The sequence below is a fragment of the Gossypium hirsutum genome, chromosome D01 (assembly GCF_007990345.1).
Source record: "Gossypium hirsutum isolate 1008001.06 chromosome D01, Gossypium_hirsutum_v2.1, whole genome shotgun sequence".
Classification (NCBI taxonomy): domain Eukaryota; kingdom Viridiplantae; phylum Streptophyta; class Magnoliopsida; order Malvales; family Malvaceae; genus Gossypium; species Gossypium hirsutum.
In genome coordinates, this window is record NC_053437.1 from 64003494 (window position 1) to 64024497 (window position 21004).

The window sequence follows — 21004 nt, forward strand, 5'->3', positions numbered from 1 at the left end:
ATGGTACTTTTACCGCTATCAAACACGTTATTTAGGTGATAAAAATAATCTAATATAATCAAACATTTCACACAAAGGAGTTAGCAGATTGTAAAAATAATGATAAGCAAAGAAGTGAATACAAACACAAACAATATATATAAGTTGTAACGAAATTAGTTTTTCTTTTTTAAGACCAAAACAGCTACTACAGTAATAGAGAATGTACCCTTCAAATCTCATCTCATCCTCGAAATAGTTCGTTCAACCGCAGCAAGCTGATTTTTGAGCGGGCGCTGCACCTCCTGCTGCTTGGTCGCCTTGGTTAATTTTGATCGTCTGTGGCTGTTGGAAGGGAAAAAAATATTGTCAATGATAAATGAGTTTGAATAATTAATACGTTCGTGTTTAAAGAAACCATACCTCAGACTTTGAGTCAGTATCGGCAAGTCTTTGTTTAATGTCCCTGGCTATTGAAAAGAAAACCTCCTCAACGTTTAAGTTTGTTTTTGCACTCTGCATGATGATAAGAGTGGCTCTTGAGCATATACAAAAGACCAACTAATCATATCAGAAAAAATAAAATAAAATATCCGTAGTAAAAATTACATACAGTTTCGAAGAACTTGATGCCGTATTCATCGGCAAGAGCTTGGCCCTTTGAGGTAGGGACGGCCTGAAAAAGAAGTTACAAAATCAAATTCACTTGAAAAATATCTATGGGAAAAACGAAAAACAGAAGGATAGCTGCAAATGCATTGAAAGAAAGGAAAACATATGTGCAAATATGGAAGAGGGAAAAAGAGAAACGGACCCTTTTGCTTTCGTCCATATCAGCCTTATTACCCACCAGAATTTTGTTGACATTGTCTGAAGCATGCTGTTCAATATTACGAATCCAGTTTCTAATGTCTAAGCAAAAAAGGATAAAATTTAGTGGAAAAGAAGGATATTTCTAGTTTCCAAATTACAGGAAAGTGAAAAGATTCAAAATCGAGGAAAATTAACAGGAAACGGTAGAAATAGCTAAAAGGATTCTAAGGTAGATAAGATCAAACAGCATATGTAAGAAAATACAAAATAAAAAAAATTAAAAAGTTCAGTAATTACTATTGAAAGATGACTCATCAGTCACATCATAGACGAGCAAAATGCCCATGGCTCCACGGTAGTAAGCTGCAGAAATAGAAAACATTACTTAATTCATCCGACAACCAGACAAGACTCTAGAAGACAATAGAAAGAATTGAATTTGTAATCTTATTTCCAAGTTTTGTAATAAAACTCGGGTGTAAGACGATATGCAGGTTTGAAAGCATTAGAGACAAACCATGGAAGCATACAAACTCCTAATTTCCAAAAAGACTGAAAAAGCAAGAGAAACAGAAAGGAGAGCAACAATGAACTAGAGATGTTAAATTTGACAATATCAGAGTGAGAGCAAACAAAAGCTCACATCATGCAATGACACTCACAATTAACAAACTCGGATAAATCAATGGCCAAGTCATGCTATCAAAATTATTATAAACCAAACTGATAGTAATTCTGATTGGATTCATTTCTAAACAATGACACCTTCAGAGCCAAAAACAAACCTGTTGTAATAGTCCGAAACCGCTCTTGCCCAGCAGTATCCCAAATTTGCAGTTTGATCCTTTTTCCATCAAGCTCTATAGTCCTAATCTTAAAGTCGATTCTGCCAAAGCAACACATCATTATTAACCCACATACCCTTTGTAACAAAATCAATAATAATACGATCACTGTACTGCAATTAGGAAAACACCTACCCAATGGTTGTGATAAAACTTGTAGTAAATGAGCCATCCGAAAAACGCAAAAGGAGGCAACTCTTACCCACACCTGCCCAACAACCCAATAACAAAGTAAACATACATTTTCGTTACACGAATTCAAAAGAACATGCAGAATATCAAGAACAAGATCATGTAAATTAATACAACATCAACTATTAATTCCTAATTACAGGCAAGTATACAGCTATTTGCAGCAGACATCCCATGAATTAAGAAACAGTTCCTTCATGCAAATGTACGTTCTATGCCTCCACGATATTAATCATCAGTAACACTAATAGAGACCGAGGATATTCACATGGCAATGAGCTATGTTAAAACATAGAAATTAATAGATGTGACCTAAAATATATGACAAACAATGCCCACTAGCATATATTCACCATGAAAACACTAAATAGAACCTATTTTTTCCAAAAGAAATTGCAGAATATCAAGAAAGCTCATGTAAATGAATACACCATCAGTCATTAATCCCCAACCGAGACAGAGGATATTCACATGGCAATGAGCTATATTAAAACATAGAAATCAATATATACAACCTATATATGATGAAAAAAGCTCAATACCATAGTTCCACCATAAAAAATAATAAAAAAAACAACAACAAAAAAAATAAATAAATAGGCCTTTCTTTTTACCGAATCAATCTCGCTTAACGCAATTGAGTTAATACATGAACCTAAAGCGAAGCTTAATCTAAGGTAATGATCCTGAAGTCAAACCACGGTTTCACATCTAGGTTTTCTACATTACGAAAAAAAAATCAAATCATATAAAAGAGCGTTAACATTTCTCAAAAACGATGTAGATTAACTACTAGATCGCATCTCAAATCAATATTCATATATAAAGAGATTTTAAAATTAAAAAAAAAACAAATTACCGCTGTCGCCGATCAAAAGGAGCTTTATGAGATAGTCGTAATCGGCTCGAGCTCTTGCAGGTGGAGCAGCCATGGAAAAATGGAAAAAATTTATCGAAAACAGCCAAAAAACGAAGGAAGAACAAATAAACCCTAGAAAAAAAAATCCTCGTCAAAAATCAATGTAAAAATAAAATAAAATAATGGTTTTAATTTTATTTTGGTAAATTGAAAAAGAAAAGCAATACCGGCGAAGGAAGAGTTGAGATCTGCTGAAATGAGATGAGAAGCGTCTCCGTACGCCACCAACGGTCGGCCGTTGAATTTTTTTGTTCTTCTGTGAGAAAGAGAAGAAAAGAAAAATTGAAAAGAGAGTAATGTTTGAAGAAATAAGTTGATCGGAATCAAATCCTAACCGTTGGATTAATATTTGGTGTTAAGATCTGTGTGGACGTAAGGTGGACGGAAACGGTTTTTCTTATCTTTTAGGGTTTATTTCATATGATGTCCTTAACTTATGGCCTAAATTTTAAATTAGACTCTATACTTCATAATGTTCTGGTGGAATCCTTATATCATCAGTATTATGTCAATTAGGTTCTTTTGTCAACTTCATTGTTAATTTGAGCGCTAAATGACAGTTCAAATTCGACGTGGAGTATACTTAAAACTAGAGGCGTAGGTAAGGGGGTAGGGAGTGGCCTTCTCCTCCCCAAATAGTAAAATATGTATTTTAATCCCTTTAAAAATTATGAAATTACAAGTCAATATAATAGTAAAATTGCATTTTGTCCACTAAAATTTATGATTCATCTCTGGCTCCTTCAGAGCAATCTTTTGGTTTCACCTTACTTAAAACATATGCATCAATGCGTAGTTGTGGTACAACAACTAAAAATCTTCGTGTTAAAACAAGAAAGGAATAGCACTATATTATGTGACACTCATTATGTGGATGACAAGAATTTATTATTTATTTATGTTATTTTTCAATACATATTTGTGTTTTAAATATGTGACTTTCACGTGCATATGCCTGTGATAAAATTTCTAATGCAACTTAAATGAATGATGAACTTTTAAAAAGAACAGGAAAAACTAATAATTGTTTGGTGCAATAATAAGATATATTACATTCTCATAGAGAGGATTTCGATTTAAACATTGGTAATGATAATTAATTGTTGGTATGGAAAATTACCAACTTTAAAAGAAATATTTTTTATGAACTTAAAAAATAAAAATTAAAGTAATTATATAATTTAAATAAAAATTTATTGTTTTCTTTATGGACTCTAAAAAGAATAGTAAAGAAAATAGGTAATTATAATTTTAAAAAATAATTATAGTTTTTTGTTATTTTTAAAAAAATATTAATTTTGTGAAAGCAATTTGCTTTTGAGTTTAAAAGGAACTCTTAAAAAAGTGATAGATTAAGCGAAAAAAAGAAGAGATAAAGTTTATTTGAATAGAATAAAAGTATAAGAAACTACTTGATAAAATAAAACTAAATTTTTATTGTATTAGGTGTAAATTGTGAATTTAATTTTTGTATTTTTATAAATTGAAATTTTAATTGAAATTCGTATAGAAATTAAATTCGTTCGATTAAATTTTACATTGTAGTTTTAGTCCACTTTCTCTCTTATTCAATCATTCTTTGTCTTTATATTTTTTAAATTATGGGATTTCAATTTGGATGCAGATGGTAATCGTTAAATCCGTTAATTGATTTTAGGCTGGCATGACATTATAAATGTGATAAAATGTATTTTTTACTTATGATTTAGGAAATACAAAAAATTTAATGACTGAAATTTAAAATACGAAAAGCACATGGACTAAAAATACCAAATTTAAAAATAATGACTAAATTCACAGCTTATGTATAATGCAAGGACTAATAGTATAATTTAACCAAAAAACCAGTGTAAGGGCCTTTTAAGTAATTTAGCAATGGTGAACTGTCCTTATCTCTTTCCGCACGGCGCCTCAAATCTAACCAACTCAAAGGACTCCACGTCATTGATCCGAGTGAAACTCAATCAACCAATCAGAAACCACCTCTCCTCTATATGTAAACAATCCCATCTCCCCCTAAACCCTCAAGTCACTCATTCTCCAATTCCTCGAGTTCTTTCATTCCTGATTCCGTTCTCAAAAAACCCTCGTTTTCCCCATTCTTTATATCCTATGGCTCCAAAGGTTGGTGAGAAGAAGCCCGCCGAGAAAAAGCCAGCGGAAAAGGCTCCGGCGGAGAAGAGGCCAAAGGCGGAGAAGAAGATCTCAAAAGAAGGCGGCGCAGATAAGAAGAAGAAGAAGGTTAAGAAGAGCGTCGAGACTTACAAGATTTACATCTTCAAGGTATTGAAACAGGTTCATCCTGATATCGGGATCTCGAGCAAAGCGATGGGGATAATGAACAGTTTCATCAACGATATCTTTGAGAAATTGGCTCAAGAAGCATCGAGATTGGCTAGGTATAATAAGAAGCCGACGATTACATCTAGGGAGATCCAAACCGCCGTTCGATTGGTTTTGCCTGGTGAATTGGCTAAGCATGCCGTTTCTGAAGGAACAAAGGCGGTTACTAAGTTCACCAGTTCTTAGATTTCTTTTTCTTTTTGTTTTGAGATTGGATTCTGATTAGGGTTTCCGATTTGGGATTTTAGGGTTTTTTAAATGATGGTTTAATAATGTTCTTGAGTTGTAGGCTTTCGGATTCAATGATGGTTGTTTTGATTATACCCAATATAGATATTGAATGATGTTTCTTTCCCTAACACGAGATGTTCATGATCGAATTGAATGATAAACCGCCATTCCAAATGAGGCAGAAGCACTTTTTGGCAATACGTGATTTCAATCTGACCTCAATATCGGAATGGGATTATTAGACCTTCAGTGCGTGAAGAAGATGATGAAGGAAGGGATGTTAATACCATAATCAACGAAGAAGAAATTGCAAGGGGCAAAGAGACTTTACACTAACAAGACGAAACAGCCTTTATTATCCTACAACGATGCAACAAATGCCATTAACACAACGCCATATAATCTGAGTTCACTTCACTCATTTCAGACAATAGTCTGATCTAAACAACACTGGCAAATTCCTACCATTACCAGTATTAACATTTTCCTACACGAAGGAAGCTACATACATAAACAAATAAATGAAACTAAGCCTTCTTAGGTGACTTATTGGTAGCCTTGGATGGTGACTTTGGGCTCTTTTGCAACCGGCTTCTCGTTTTTATTTGGTAAAAGAATTGGGTTAATGTTGGCTAAAACACCACCATGAGCAATGGTCACACCAGCTAATAGCTTCCTAAGCTCTTCATCGTTCCTCACTGCCAATAGAACATGCCTTGGAATGATCCTATTCTTCTTGTTGTCTCTTGCAGCATTACCAGCTAACTGAAGTGTTGAATATTGGCAATATCCCACATTAGGAAAAGATAGAAAGGGAGGGGGTTTGGTTTGTTATATATAGAACCCCTCCCCCTTTGGTTGTATCATCCCAAAATCTTCTCCTTTGTAATATTTCTAGAGGAAATATTAATTTGGTAGTGTCCGAGGACGTAAGCTAAATTGGCCGAACCTCGTTAAAACTCTGGTATTTTATTTCTTATTTGTTTGCTTTTATTTAATAGCTTTATGTTGGTTATATTTATTTAGTTATTATTGCTATAAATATCTAAGTGAGTTCTGTCTAGTTGTTGGGTTTTAAGCAGGACCATTGTGACCCCTCCAATTTAACTGGGAATTTTCTTAGTATAATTGTTGGCATAATAATTATCTAAATATTTCTGATAATATTGTTATTAATATTATCGTCGCTTCCGCAACATGAAGAACCTTTGAAGAAATAAATAAAAACCCAATTCTAGAAACATACTTAAGGGTGTGTCTACAATTTAAGTTTCAATCAACCAAATCCTTAACTTCTATGGGGATAATTCAACGGTTAAAATATATCTATAGTCCCTATAATAAGCACATTTTAACCTAACTCAACGCTTGGTAAAAATTGAAATTACGTCAGCAGCAAGGTATTCAAGAACAGCAGCAAGGTAAACCGGAGCACCGGTCCTCCCCACACGTTGAGAGTAACGCCCTTTCTTCAAGTACCGGCCAATTCGACCGACGGGAAACTGTAATCCGGCTTTCACTGAACGAGAAACCGTATCCATCACTTCAAGTACAAATTGGAGGAAAAGACTTAAAATCCGAAATGAAATCTCGCAGTGAAATTTTCTCGAGAAAATGTTTGTGATTTCGTATCTGATAATTTGGATCTATTTATGCGAGGAGAGAAAAATGGGAGATATTTGGCTTACGGATTTGGAGATTTTGAGCCGTTTAATTGGTTGTTTAATGGACGGTGGATATGCAACTCGTTTGGCAATCCTCGTGAAATGGAACAATCCAATCAAGTTGATGTAAGGGGATAAATATTCACTTAACTATTGATTACTACAGTTCTTTTTCTGATACTTAAAAATTCTATCGGATTTAATCTTAATTCCATTAAAATAATGTTCATTCATCAATCAACATAGAGCCGCATTGCAGCAGATATTCCTCGAGGATTTCGACCAGTTACCTTGCTCTCGGTCGAGTCTTTAGTAGGCCTTTTGTGCTGTCATCCGTTCTTATATAAGACTCCATTGAAGCAGGTATCGGCCCTTAAAACCGTTAACATTCTATCTTAATTCCGTGAAAATAAAGTTCATTCTTCGATCAACCTAGAACAGCATTGCAGCGGATGTTCCTCAAGGATTCCGACCAGATACCTTGCTCTCGTTGGACTCTTTAGTTAGGCCTTTTGTGCTGTCACCCGTTCTTACAGAAGACTCCATTGAAGCAGGTATCGGCCCTTAAAAGGTAGCCGTGAAAAACAGGGGTTACAATTGAAGTTGACCGCGACATGAGTGCTCGATGTATACGATCCTTTGCCAACATTGGTATCCCACATGGTTAGTGGCAAAAAGCAACAGAAGCCAACGAAGAACAATAACAAGAACATAACCGGAAAGGAAGAACAGAAGGGCAAAACCTCCGCACGCGGTTGCGATGCTATAGACCCGGTAAGATGATTGTTAGATTTTCAGTACGGGAAGATCGATTGAAGGAATGTTATTACTGACGATAATCAATTTGATAAAATAAGCACAAACCCATATAATCTGAATTTCAGTTCATTCATTTCAAACAAAACATATTCTAAACAACATTACCAACATTTTCCTACAACCAAAGTACACAAAAGGAACCTACATACATTAACAGATAAATCAAAACAAACCCTATAATAGACAAACAACTAAGCCTTCTTAGGTGATTTCTTTGGAGACTTTGTAGCCTTAGATGGCGACTTAGGCTCTTTTGCAGCCGCTTTCTCGTTTTTCTTTGGTAAAAGAACTGGGTTAATATTGGGTAAAACACCACCATGAGCAATAGTCACACCAGCTAAAAGCTTCCCAAGCTCTTCATCGTTTCTCACTGCTAATAGAACATGCCTTGGAATGATCCTATTCTTCTTGTTGTCTCTTGCAGCATTACCAGCTAACTCAAGAACCTTTAAATAATTAAAAAAGAAAAACAAATCCAATTTTAAAAACATACTTAAGGGTGTATCTACACTTTAAGGTTTCAATCAACCAAATCCCCAAATTCAATGGGGATAATTCAACGGTTAAAATATGCCTATAGTCCCTAAACAAGTACAGGGACTAATTTCATAATTCTTTAAAAGTATAGGGACTATAAGCACATTTTAACCTAATTCAACGCTTGGGAAAAAGTAAATTTACCTCAGCAGCAAGGTATTCAAGAACAGCAGCAAGGTAAACCGGAGCACCGGTTCCCACACGTTGAGAGTATCGCCCTTTCTTCAAGTATCGTCCAATTCGACCAACGGGAAACTGTAATCCGGCTTTCACCGAACGAGAAACCGGCTTCTTCTTTGGACCGCCGCCTTTCCTTCCTCCAGCTCCTTTCTTCACCTTTGATCCGGCATCCATCACTTCAAATACAAATTGGAGGAAAAAATCGAAAACGGAAATGAAATTTCGCAGTAAAATTTTCTCGAGAAAATGTTTGTGATTTCTTATCGGAAAATTTGGTTATATTTATATGCGAGGTGAGAAAAATGGGAGACATTTGGCTTACGGATTTGGAAATTTTGAGCCGCTTGATTGGTAGTTTAATCGACGGCGGATAATAATCTTGTTTGGCGATCCTCGTGAAATGGAACGATCCAATCAACTTGTTAGAAAGCGTTAGATCTATTAATAAGTAATTATTTTGGGTCAATTTTACATATAGTCCCTCAACTATTAATTGATTTCCGTTTTGATCACTTAAGTTTAATTTTTTTTATCATTAACATTATCGAAATTACCAAATAATTACCACCATCCGTATACCAAATACTTACCCTAATGCATTAATAAAATTATTTTCATTTAAATAATAAACAATTTAAAATAGTACACTACACAACTTATAACTCAATATTCATATGTTTTTATTTTAAGCACTGATTTTTTTTTTTGCAAAAAGGGCACAATTGTTAGCAATATTTTCATTTTACTCACTCTAGGTTATAAAGGTCGACAAAAATCCTACCTACAATGCCATATCTTTTTGTTTTCCACATATGTATATAATTTCCACCTCTGATTCCCATCCTCATAGCCCTCAATCTTCATCTTCAAACACAGCCTTCCACATTCTAGTCCTCTAACTCAAACCAGCTCCATGCACAAAAAATTTCAGTCATTGTTACTATCATCCAATGCTAAAATCGACCACCATCTATACCACATCAACCACTGCCTAACCCCATTACCACCATCACTTGTCGTAACAGTAACCAAATAAAAAACCCCCAAACAACCCAATAACAATAAACATCCACATAAAAAATACCTAATTTCTAATCAATAAGAGGGAGAGAAGGGGAAGAGAGGGGGAGGGAGGGAGAGAGAGTGTGGGGGGGGGAGAAGAAGAAGAAAAATAAGGAGTGAGAAAAAGAAACACAAGAGAAGAAGAAACCCCTTTAAGGTTCATGATGGAGGACGACAGTTAACCTAAAGGAAGTAAATGTGACACATCACGTGTAGTTATATGGTTAGTCTATTAGCCACGTTAGTTTTTAACAATACAAATAAATGAAAATTTCAATAGAAATGATCAGATTGCTTTTTGATCTAATATATAGGTTCTAATTTGCACATTTTTTAAATAAATGTGATAAAATACAATCTGTTTCCTTGGACAAAAACCTCCATATTAAGATTGTAATGGCAAATATTGTTGCATTTGGAGTTACGAAATGATTGTAATGGTTGAAAGTATTAACTTAGCTTAAATAAAATACAATGAATCATAACTTTAGTTGACTATCGTCTGCAAAAATTGTGGGTAGTATATGAATAACTTAAAAGCTTTTTGAATAAACCCAACAATAGTTCGATCTATTTTAAGTTGATTGTACCCGTACCATCTGACAATTTTGTTCGTTAGGAAACCAGTTTCAAATGGCCCCGATTCTAATCTCGGTGGAGGAGGTCTGTATTCCCTTAGTTTGGCAGCGTCAACGAAAATAGTCGATCCATGCAAGAACTTTACATTTCTCAAAAATGACGTAGATTAACTACTAGATTACATTTCAAATAAATATTTATATATAAAGAGATTTTCAAATTTTAAAAAAATTATCGTTGTCACCTGTTAATTAGATTGTTTTCTGTTATCTTAGTTAGGAGATTTAGTCAAATTAGTATCAAATAATTATCCTAATTTATTGGTTATTTTGTTGAGTAAGAGTGCTAGTATTTAAAGGTTGTCAGTCTCTTAAGAATCTGCAAAACTATTACAACAGATTATTTTGTTCTTTTATATAAACTCTAAAATATAACGTAGATAATGCGGACAAGTTTTTATTCAATCAAAAATACATTAAGTTCTCATTTACTATTAAAATCTAACATTTGGTATCAGAGCTTGAGGAGGATGACATTTGATAACAACCATCAATTTCTCGTTTAGATGATTTTTATGATTACTGGACTATGTTGATGAAGAATTTATTAAGGTCCAAAGAATATTATTACATTGTGGAGAATGGTGTATGTAAATCAACAACAAGAGAAATGTCTACTGAAGCACAAGCTAAGGCTTTGGCAGATTGAAAACTCAAAGATTTAAAAGCAAAAAATTAATTATTTCAAGCAACTAATCATTCAATTTTAGAGACAATTCTCCAAAAGGATATTTCCTAGCAGATTTGGGATTCAATAAAAAAGAAGTTTTCAACATCAAGGGTTAAGCAAATATTGCTTGACAAGAGAATTTGAACTTCTTCAAATGAAATCAAGAGAATCTATCATAGATTTCATTAGATGAACAATGGGAATTGTAAACAGGATGTGCTTTCATGGTGTAGACATGAAAGATGCTAAAATTGTGTTGAAGATATTGAGATCACTAACTCCAAAATCGAATTATGTTTTTTGTTCCATTGAAGAATCTAAAAATGTTAATTTGTCCATTGATGATGAGCTACAAAGCTCTTTAATTTGTCATGAGCCCAAAGTCAATCTCTCAAAGCCTACACCGAATCCTCAAATACAAAAGGAAGTGGTCGTGAGAATAAAGACAACAGATCTTATAATTCCACTCATGCTTCTAAAATAGAAGATTCCTAATAAAGAGGAAGAGGTTATGTTGACAAACTTAAGATTGAATGTTATAGATGTGGGAATTATGATCACTAAAAGAATGAATGATATACAAAGCTATCAAAAGAAAAGGAAGAAAAGTCTAAATTTGTCGAACTGAAGGAAGAGGGGACACTTTTGATGGCCTTTCACGCAATAGAGGAGTTCGATCAACAAACTTGGTATGTGGATCACATGATCGGTTGTAAGTCTTTTTTTACTAAATTAGATGAAAGTTCTCATACAATCGTGAATTTTGGGGATAAGTTAACTATTTAAGTGATGGGAAAAGGTGATATTCAGATCAAAACCATGAATGTTTTTATTGAAACAATTTCAAATGTTTTTTTATGTTCCTAATTTGAAAACTAATCTTTTGAGTGCTCCTCAGTTACAAGATAAAGTATACAATATCACAATTTTCAATGGAGAATGTGAGGGGTATGATTTGAGAAAAGGGTCCATTGTTGTTGTTAAAATGAGTGCAAACATGTTATTTCCTTTGAAGATTAAAACACTTCATGATTGTCTGCTAGCTAAAATAGATGATTCACCATGGAAGTGACAGTATAGATATGGTCATTTGAACTTTAATGGCCTAAAGACTATTCAACAAAAGCAAATGGTTATTGGTCTTCCTGTAATTATTCCTCCATCAAAGCCCTGTGAAGAATGTATTGTTGAAAAGCAGCATAAGGATGCTTTCTCAGGTGAAAAAGTGGAAAGAACTCAAGTTGTGCTTGAATTAGTTCACTCATACTTATGTGGACCAATCAATCCAACTTCCAATGGTAAAAAAATATATATTTTCATTTATTAATGATTTTAGTCAGAAAGCTTGGGTGTACCCTTTGTAGGAAAAATCTAAAGCATTTGATGCTTTCAAGAGTTTTAAAGCTCTTGTTGAAAATCAAGTTGATAAAAAAAATCAAAACACTTAGAATAGACTGCGGAGGAAAATTTTGCTTTAATGATTTTCTTACATATTGTGAATCAAATGACATAAAAGAGACAATTGACTGCTCCATATTCACCACAACAAAATGGTATATGTGAAAGAACAGAATCATTCTCAATATGGTTAGGAGCTTGCTTGCAACAAAAAGAGTTCCAAAAAAATTATGGCCTGAAACAGTGATGTGGTCAATTCATGTTTTAAACAGAAGTCCAACATTGGCAGTGAAACACATGACGCCTCAAGAGGCATGGGGCGACAAGAAACTCGTTGTTGATCATTTTAAGATATTTTGATGCATTGCATATGCACATATAGCAAGAAACCCGTTGTTGATCATTTTAAGATATTTGGATGTATTGCATATGCACATATATCGAATGAAAGAAGAATGAACTTGATGCCAAAAGTCAGAAATGTGTATTTCTTGGAGTTAGTGGAATTTCAAAAGCTTTCAAGTTGTTTAATCCCTCAACGAAGAAAGTGATAATCAACAGAGACGTTGTATTTGACGAAGAAGCTAGATGGGATTGGGTTGATGGCAATTCAGTTCCAAGTTTAATATCAAATGATGATGTCTCAACTGTTAGAGGCTAGTGAAATTCAAGATCAACAACCAACATCACATGAGCAACAATCAACTTCACCTCAAATTCTAACTTAATCTGATCAACATTTAGAAGAAGAAGAAGAAGAAGAAGAAGAAGAAGAAGAATAAGAAGAAGAAAGGAGATATAATTTGAAGGATGAAAACTCAAGGAAAAGGCCAGCATGGATGAATTTGACGATATTATTACAGATGATGGTGTTTATTTTGCATTATATGTTGATATGAAAGAGAAGAAATGGAAAGAGACAATGGATAAAGAAATTGAGTCCACTGAAAAAAAATCAAACTTGGGAGTTGACAGATCTGCCCGAAGGACAAAAAACCATCGATGTCAAATGGATTTTCAAGACGAAGTTGAATGAGAAATGTGAAATTGACAAACACAAGACTTGGTTGGTAGCAAAAGGCTGTAAGGAAAAGAGCATGAGATTGGTTATAAGGAAGTTTTTGCCCCAATTGTAAGGCTGGATACAAGTGAATTCGCTTACAGCCCAACACTCATGGCCGATTCTTCAATTAGATGTTAAGTCCATGGCAACTTACAAGATGAAGTATTTGTTGATGAACCACCTGGTTACGAGAAGGGTTAGAAAAGAAGGTTTATCGACTAAAGAAAACTCTCTATGGACTAAAGCAAGCACCAAGGGCCTGGTAAATATAAATGTGATATTTTTTGGGATTAGAAGTCATTCAAATTGCCCTTACTAATTTTATTTATCAAAAGAAATAAGATTCTTGCAATGTTCAAAATAACATATTGCAAGTCATTTGCTACACCAACTAAACCTAGCTTGAAGCTGCACAAAAATGATGAAGGAAGAGAAATAGACAACACTTATTTTAAGCAAATAGTTGGTAGCCTCGTGTATTTGATATCTACCAAGCTTGACATCATGCATGCTATGAGTTTAATTAGCAGATACATAGATAAGCCGACTGAATGCATCTCAATGCAGCTAAAAGCGTTTTGAGATATGTGAAGGCACAATTGATCATGGTGTGTTTTACAAAAAGGGTATTGATGTTAATTTTGTTGGGTATACTAATAGGTAATTATGCAGGGGACATTGATGATCGTAAGAACAGTTCCAGTTATGCGTCCAAGTTTAATTCAGGTGCAATATCATGGTTGTCAAAGAAACAGCAAATAGTTACACTTCCCACAACCAAGGTTGAATTTGTGGAATCAACTTCAAGTACGAGTCAAGCATTGTTGTGGCTTAGAAATATGTTCAAAATACTTGGAGCTGAACAATCATAAACCATGACAATATGTAAAGCATCAAGCTGTTAAGAAATCCAGTGATGCATGAGAGAAAGCAAACATATTGATGTTTGTTTTCAGTTTTTGAGGGATCTATGCAAGGAAGAGAAGATAGTTGCAGTTCTGCAAGAGCAATGAACAAATTACTGATATTCTGACCAAACCACTTAAACAACCAGCATTTGAAAAACTAAGGATGCTTGAAGTTTGTTGTTCTCAAGGCATTGATCAAGGACTTGTCAAAACAAATCAACCCTAAACTGTTTTCAGCAAAAATCAGTTTAAGGGAGTGTCAAATCAGTTCAAAGGAATGTGATGGTTAGATGTTTAGTGCGTGAAGAAGATGATGTTGAAGGAAGGGACAATTATGCCGTATGGACCTTTATCACTGCCAACAGTCAACGAGGAAGAAGTGCAACTATTGCAAGGGACGAATTCCCCCTACAACAAAGCCATATAATCTGAATTTCATTCATTCATTTCAAACAAAACCTATTCGAAATAACACTGGGAAATTAGACTTTAGAAATACAATGGCCCTAAAATCCTACATTACCAACATTAACATTTTCCTACACAAAGGAAATTACATACATAATTAAATAAATGAAACTAAGCCTTCTTAGGAGACTTCTTGGTAGCCTTGGATGGCGATTTAGGCTCCTTGGTCGCCACCTTTTCGTTTTTCTTTGGTAAAAGAACTGGGTTAATATTGGGTAAAACACCACCATGAGCAATGGTCACACCAGCTAAAAGCTTCCCAAGTTCTTCATCGTTCCTCACTGCCAATAGAACATGCCTTGGAATGATCCTATTCTTCTTGTTGTCTCTTGCAGCATTACCAGCTAACTCAAGAACCTTTGAAGAAATAAAAAGAAAAAAAAACCCAATTTTAGAAACATACATAAGGGTGTATCTACACTTTAAGTTTCAATCAATCAATCAATCAAATCCCCAACTTCTATGGGGATAATTCAACGGTAATATATATAAGCACATTTTAACCTAATTCAACGCTTGGGAAAAAATGAAATTACCTCAGCAGCTAGGTATTCAAGAACTGCAGCAAGGTAAACCGGAGCACCCGTTCCCACACGTTGAGAGTATCGCCCTTTCTTCAAGTACCGGCCAATTCGACCGACGGGAAACTGTAATCCGGCTTTCACTGAACGAGAAACTGGTTTCTTCTTTGGACCGCCGCCTTTCCTTCCTCCGGCTCCTTTCTTCACCTTTGATCCGGTATCCATCACTTCAAGTGCAAATTGGAGGAAAAGACTTGAAAATCCGATATGAAATCTCGCAGTGAAATTTTCTCGAGAAAATGTTTGTGATTTCGTGTTGGAAAATTAGTTCAATTTATATGCGAAGTGAGAAAAATGGGAGACATTTGGCTTACGGATTTGGAGACTTTGAGCCGTTTGATAGGTTGTTTAAAGGACGGTGGATAAGTAACTTCTTTGGCAATCCTCGTGAAATGGAACGATCCAATCAGCTTGACGGAAAGGGTTAGATGTATTAATAAAGTAATTTTTTTTACATAAATTTTATAAATAATCACTTAACTATTAATGTGTTTCTGTTTTCATCACTAAAATTTAAATTTAAATTTTTTTATTTTCATCATTGATATTATTGAAATTACCAAATAATTATCCTCGCCTGTATATCAAATAATTATCATAATATATTAATAAAATTATTTTTTATTTCAGTAATAAAAAATTAAAAGAGGATAAACTATATAGATAGATCAATCAAATTTCATACATTCTTATTTTGAACACACACAAAAAAAGAAATTTGCAAAAAGTACCCTATTATTAGTAAATGTTTTCATTTTGATTACTTTAGGTTATAAGGGTTGACGAAAATCCTAGCATGCCATATTTTTCTCCCACGTATGTATATAATTTCCTCCTCATTCTTCCAGCCCTCATCTCTCCTGATCTTCATCCTTCAACACAGCCCTCCACTTTACGCTACCATTAACTTGTTGTCACCTCTAACCCGAACCAGCTCTACATACCAAAAATCTCAGCCAATGCTCCAATCATCCATAACCATCCTCAACCCCTATTGCTAAAATCGACCACCAACTACACTACATCAACCACCACATAGCCCACTCGGGTTAGCCATTACCATCATCACTCGTCATAACGGTGACCAAATAAAAAAACCCTAACAACCCAATAACAAATGTTTTCATTTTGATCACTATAGATAATAAGTGTTGACGAAAATCCTACCTAGCACGCCATATTTTTCTTCCCACATATGTATATAATTTCCTCCTCATTCCTCCAGCTCTAATCTCCCTCAATCTTTATCCTCCAACACAGCCCTCCACCTTACACTACCAGCAACTCATTTTGTCACCTCTAACCTGAACCAGCTCCATGTACTAAAAATCTCAGCCAATGCTAAAATCAACCACCACATATCCAACTAGCTAACCCATTACCACCATCACTCGCCCTTACAGTAACCAAATAAAAAAAAACCCCAATAACAAAAAACATCCACATAAAAAAAAACTAGTCTCTAATATGCAAGAAGAAAAAAGAGATAGAAGAAAACTAAAAAGGAGAAAAAGGAACACAAGAAAAGAATTAAACCTTTTTCAGATCAATAGTGGACAATGACACTTTGCCTAAATAAGTAATTGTTTAATTATTCTATTAATTTAAATTTTTAACAACAAATAGATGAAAATTTAAATAGAAATGATTAGCTTGCTCTTTGGTATAACATTCAAGTACTAATTTGTCTCCATATGTTTCCCAGTACAAAAACGTACTAGTAGATAAACAAGCTCTTGTATGCTTTCTGGATTATGGATTTTGGAATTATGAAAAGATTGTAATGGTTGAAAGTATTAATTAAGCTTTAAAAAAAAATACAATGAATCATAGATTCACCTGACTATCGTCTGCAAAAATTGTGGGTAATATATGAATAACTTAAAAAAGCTTTTGGAATAAACCCAACAATAGCTCCATCTATTTTAAGTTGAATTATACCCGCACCATCCGACAGTTTTGTTCGTTCGGAAACCAGTTTCAGATGGCCCCGATTCCGGTCTATGTGGAGGAGGTCTGTATTCCCTTGGTTTGGCAGGGTCAACAAAAATAACCCATCCATGCAAGAACTTGGCATTCATTTCTTCTCTAGCCTTCTCAGCTTCTTCAATGGATGTATACGTAACAAAACCGAACCCTTTTGACCTTCTGGTAGCTCTATCTCTCACGACTTTGGCTGAGACACATTTTAAACATAATATATCATGATGAAAGCTGAATGAACAAGTATGCAAGTACAGAAGCATAACTCTAGAGGCCAAAGAAAAATGAGAAACCGTTAAATTAAACCTTCGACAATCCGGCCAAACGGGTAAAATGCCTCTTGGAACTGTTCATCTGTTGTTTCCCTTGAGAGACCTGTTTGATACACCAGGAAAAGGGGTGATAAAATGATCTGAAAACGTTTCAGCAGGCTATGATTAACGGAATCGTTACAAGGAAAATCATGATGTTCTCCCTATTCATAATATTACCATCTCAGATGGCAACCGGAGTTCCCCCAAACACTTCAGTAAACAGCAAAGAAGTTTTGACAAATAAACTGAAGTGCATGAGGGAACTCTAGTGGGCACCTGGCATACACCTCTCTTAGTTCTTGTTTCATACAAATAAGCACTCGCTCTAGTTATTTATACCTCGTTGTACGCTTCTACGTTATAAAACAAGGGCCACCCTAGGTCTCAAAAGAACAAGACAGGCTGGTTGAACCTAGACATGATGTTGGGTTAAGTGAAAGGGTAAATAAAAAAAGGACAAAAAGGGCCTTTACCTTTATGCTTAATATTACAAACCCTTCACTTTTAACAAGTTATGAAAGAATATGCATCTTATCGGAACATGCGTTTTCTTTTCCTGCCACTCTTTTTATGAGTGCTATTCATTCTTCATATAACCCAAAATTCTGACTAGGTTCAACATGATATACTCGAATATTTTTTCCTTCGAAACCCTTGGAGAACTTTAAATCAATCAAACAAAAAGACAAGATAGCTTATAGCATGAAAGAAAGTTATTCTAAGCTATTCATTCTTCATATAACCCAAAATTTTAACTAGGTTTTCCTTTGAAACCCTTGGATAACTTTAAATCAACCAAACAAAAAGACAGGATAGCTTATAGCATGAAAAAATGCTATTCTAAGCTATGCATTCTTCATATAACCCAAAGTTCTGACTACGTTCAACATGATATACACGAATTATTTTCCTTCGAAACCCTAGCATAAATCAATCAAAAAGAAAGGATATAGCTCATGGCATGAAAGAAAGCTATTGAAACCCTTGGATAACTTTAAATCAACCAAACAAAAAGACAGGATAGCTTATAGCATGAAAAAAAGCTATTCTAAGCTATGCATTCTTCATATACCCCAAAGTTCTGACTAGGTTCAACATGATATACATGAATTATTTTTCCTTCGAAACCCTAGCGTAAATCAATCAAAAAGAAAGGATATAGCTCATAGCATGAAAGAAAGCTATTTTAAGCCAGTGCTCAAAGCCTTTTGCCTTTTTCCTAAAATTTGTCATTTTAATGCCAATCTATCGTAGCAGATAACTGCCCTGAATTTCAAAGTACAAGTTATTTATATCTTGCTCAACTAATCCAATCCAAATTAATTCCTAGATATTGGCAAATACAGTGCTCAAAATCCTTTCCCTTAGTCCTAAAATTTTTCATTTTAATGCCACTCAATCATGGTGGATAATAGCATTAAACTTCATGGTACCACTAGTCATTTATCACGATTCCGTTAGACACAGCCCAACTAATCCAATAAGAGTTAACTCTGAGTTATTTATCATTAGGCATGATCTCAATCCAACTAATCCTAGCTGCCATAGAAGATGCCAAAAAACCAGAACCCCTTGCCTGAAATAGGCACAATGGCACAACACCATAAATACTAATTCAATCCTTTGTTCACTTACAATAGGTATAAAAAAAGGCAATAGCGCTAGTAGTAATAAAGTTGATGCCTTTTAAACTTTAATTAGGCCCTGCTTTGGATTAACATCTTATTAAAGCATTTAGTTTGGATAATTAAATCACTATTTCTTTAATTTTATAAGTTGGCCTCCATTTTACATCTAAATTCCTTATTTTATTCAATCCAACTTATAAAATTATCAATTTTCAAAACAAAAATTGAAGAAATGGAAATGAATATAAAATTAATCACTTTTATGGAGAAATTTAAAGAATGATAAAAGGAAGGAAATGAGAGAATACCGCTAATGAAAAGCTTGGGGGAAGTCAGAGTCGAACTGAGACGAATCGAAGCCAAGTAAGAACACGGAGGGAAGGGCCCAGTGAAGGCGCGGCGGGCTCGGGAAATAAAAGCCATCGGGACGGAGCCAAAAGATTCGGAAAATTAAGGAACGGGGCACTATTAGGGTTTAAGGGTTTTTAACAGTTGAAACGAAGGGTCTGAACTAAAACCCTTTTACATGTTTAATGTATTGATTCGCTGCATGCGTGACTATGAAGTGCAAATCGGTGTAACATCCCAGCCATTGATGGAGTCAATGACCCATGATTATAAATATATATGTTTTTTGAATTTAATTGGGTGGGCCGGGTTGAATTTTTACAAACCCTGACCCCGACCCCGACCCGATATTCTACTGTTATGTCCCGATTTCAAGTTTAAAAAATTTTAATCCACTCAAACCCGAATCCAAAGATTAATGGTATACTTGACTCCCATCTTATTCGACTTGAATTCAAACTTTTTTTATTTGAAATTGTGATTAATTAAAATCAAAAACATTTTGAAAAAAAAAATCATGTTTGGGATGATTGAGTAAAAAAATAGAGAAAAGATTGTATGAAGTTGTGATTTTATTATCATTATTTCTTTCCAATAGAAGAATAACAAATCAAATTTTTCCTCGCGATTTTTAACATTTTTAGTTGAAAAAATATTTTTAGCATTTTTAGAGAAAAAATCGTATGAAACTGTGATTCCACCTCATCCCTATCTGTTTCCAACAGGAGAATGACAAATCGTGAAATTTTTCAGGAGGAAAAAGCTTTCTCTTATTGAAAATGGATAAAGATGACGTAGAATCACAGTTTTATACAATTCATTCTCAAAAAAATATTATATCATAGAAGAAGAAAAAAAAACGAAAATTAGAGGAAGACTTAAGAAAATAAATTAAAATAAGAGAGGAAAAGAAACAAGTATGCAATAGAAGTTAAGGTGGTAAAATGATATTAGCTATGATAAAGTTCAAGGATTTTTTAAATTTAATTAATATTAATTATATATAAAGGTAATTTCGTAAATATTTCGGAGCAGGGCGGAACGTTTTTACGCTAAACCTTATTTTGACCATTCTCTAAAGCTAACACGCCCTGCCCCAAACCCCAATTTTAAAAAGAAAAAAAAAACAACTCTAATAAGTTGGATCAGCTCAAAACTCGTTGATTTTGTAGAAGAAAAAAACAATATTTTTGCCTTTAGTTTAATGGTTTCAACTTATTTGACTTTAGATGTAATTAAATCTAATGCAACTATAGAATATCGAAATATCTTAAACCAATAACAAAAAGATAAAATCTCAAGTAGAATCAAATCCATTATTTACTAGATTCATAGCTTGCAATTTGATAAATATTTTAAATTTATACATGAAATTTGATTTAATCCAGTTTAAAATGTGAAATTCAATATGATATAATTAT

The 21004-nt window shown here is 34.1% G+C and overlaps 6 protein-coding genes across 6 annotated transcripts; 1 reads left to right on the plus strand and 5 right to left on the minus strand.

Annotated features, from left to right (window-relative positions):
• Positions 1–30: 30 nt before the first annotated feature.
• Positions 31–3075, minus strand: LOC107905254 (ras-related protein RABE1c). The gene is made up of 9 exons (XM_016831856.2): positions 2916–3075; positions 2689–2820; positions 1773–1845; positions 1578–1678; positions 1090–1155; positions 794–891; positions 593–655; positions 403–495; positions 31–324 (listed from the first exon to the last, which is right to left on the minus strand). The coding sequence occupies exons 2-9, from the start codon at positions 2759–2761 to the stop codon at positions 244–246; spliced, it is 648 nt and encodes a 215-aa protein (XP_016687345.2). The 5' UTR covers positions 2762–2820; positions 2916–3075; the 3' UTR covers positions 31–243.
• Positions 3076–4698: 1623 nt separating this feature from the next.
• On the plus strand, positions 4699–5450 carry LOC107905251 (probable histone H2B.3). Its single transcript, XM_016831853.2, has one exon. It carries the CDS (start codon positions 4861–4863, stop codon positions 5275–5277), a length of 417 nt encoding a protein of 138 aa, XP_016687342.1. The 5' UTR covers positions 4699–4860; the 3' UTR covers positions 5278–5450.
• A 269-nt stretch (positions 5451–5719) lies between these two features.
• On the minus strand, positions 5720–7768 carry LOC121214049 (probable histone H2A.2). Its single transcript, XM_041087700.1, has 3 exons — positions 6711–7768; positions 6520–6528; positions 5720–6087 (listed from the first exon to the last, which is right to left on the minus strand). The coding sequence occupies exons 1-3, from the start codon at positions 6861–6863 to the stop codon at positions 5869–5871; spliced, it is 381 nt and encodes a 126-aa protein (XP_040943634.1). The 5' UTR covers positions 6864–7768; the 3' UTR covers positions 5720–5868.
• Positions 7769–7855: 87 nt separating this feature from the next.
• LOC107905248 (histone H2A) lies at positions 7856–8938 on the minus strand. The gene is made up of 2 exons (XM_016831851.2): positions 8487–8938; positions 7856–8251 (listed from the first exon to the last, which is right to left on the minus strand). Exons 1-2 carry the CDS (start codon positions 8694–8696, stop codon positions 7997–7999), a joined length of 465 nt encoding a protein of 154 aa, XP_016687340.1. The 5' UTR covers positions 8697–8938; the 3' UTR covers positions 7856–7996.
• Positions 8939–14685: 5747 nt separating this feature from the next.
• Positions 14686–15718, minus strand: LOC107905249 (histone H2A). The gene is made up of 2 exons (XM_016831852.2): positions 15266–15718; positions 14686–15086 (listed from the first exon to the last, which is right to left on the minus strand). Exons 1-2 carry the CDS (start codon positions 15473–15475, stop codon positions 14841–14843), a joined length of 456 nt encoding a protein of 151 aa, XP_016687341.1. The 5' UTR covers positions 15476–15718; the 3' UTR covers positions 14686–14840.
• Positions 15719–16937: 1219 nt separating this feature from the next.
• Positions 16938–19833, minus strand: LOC107905247 (organelle RRM domain-containing protein 2, mitochondrial). Its single transcript, XM_016831850.2, has 3 exons — positions 19544–19833; positions 17600–17668; positions 16938–17486 (listed from the first exon to the last, which is right to left on the minus strand). Exons 1-3 carry the CDS (start codon positions 19656–19658, stop codon positions 17236–17238), a joined length of 435 nt encoding a protein of 144 aa, XP_016687339.1. The 5' UTR covers positions 19659–19833; the 3' UTR covers positions 16938–17235.
• Between the last annotated feature and the right edge of the window lie 1171 nt (positions 19834–21004).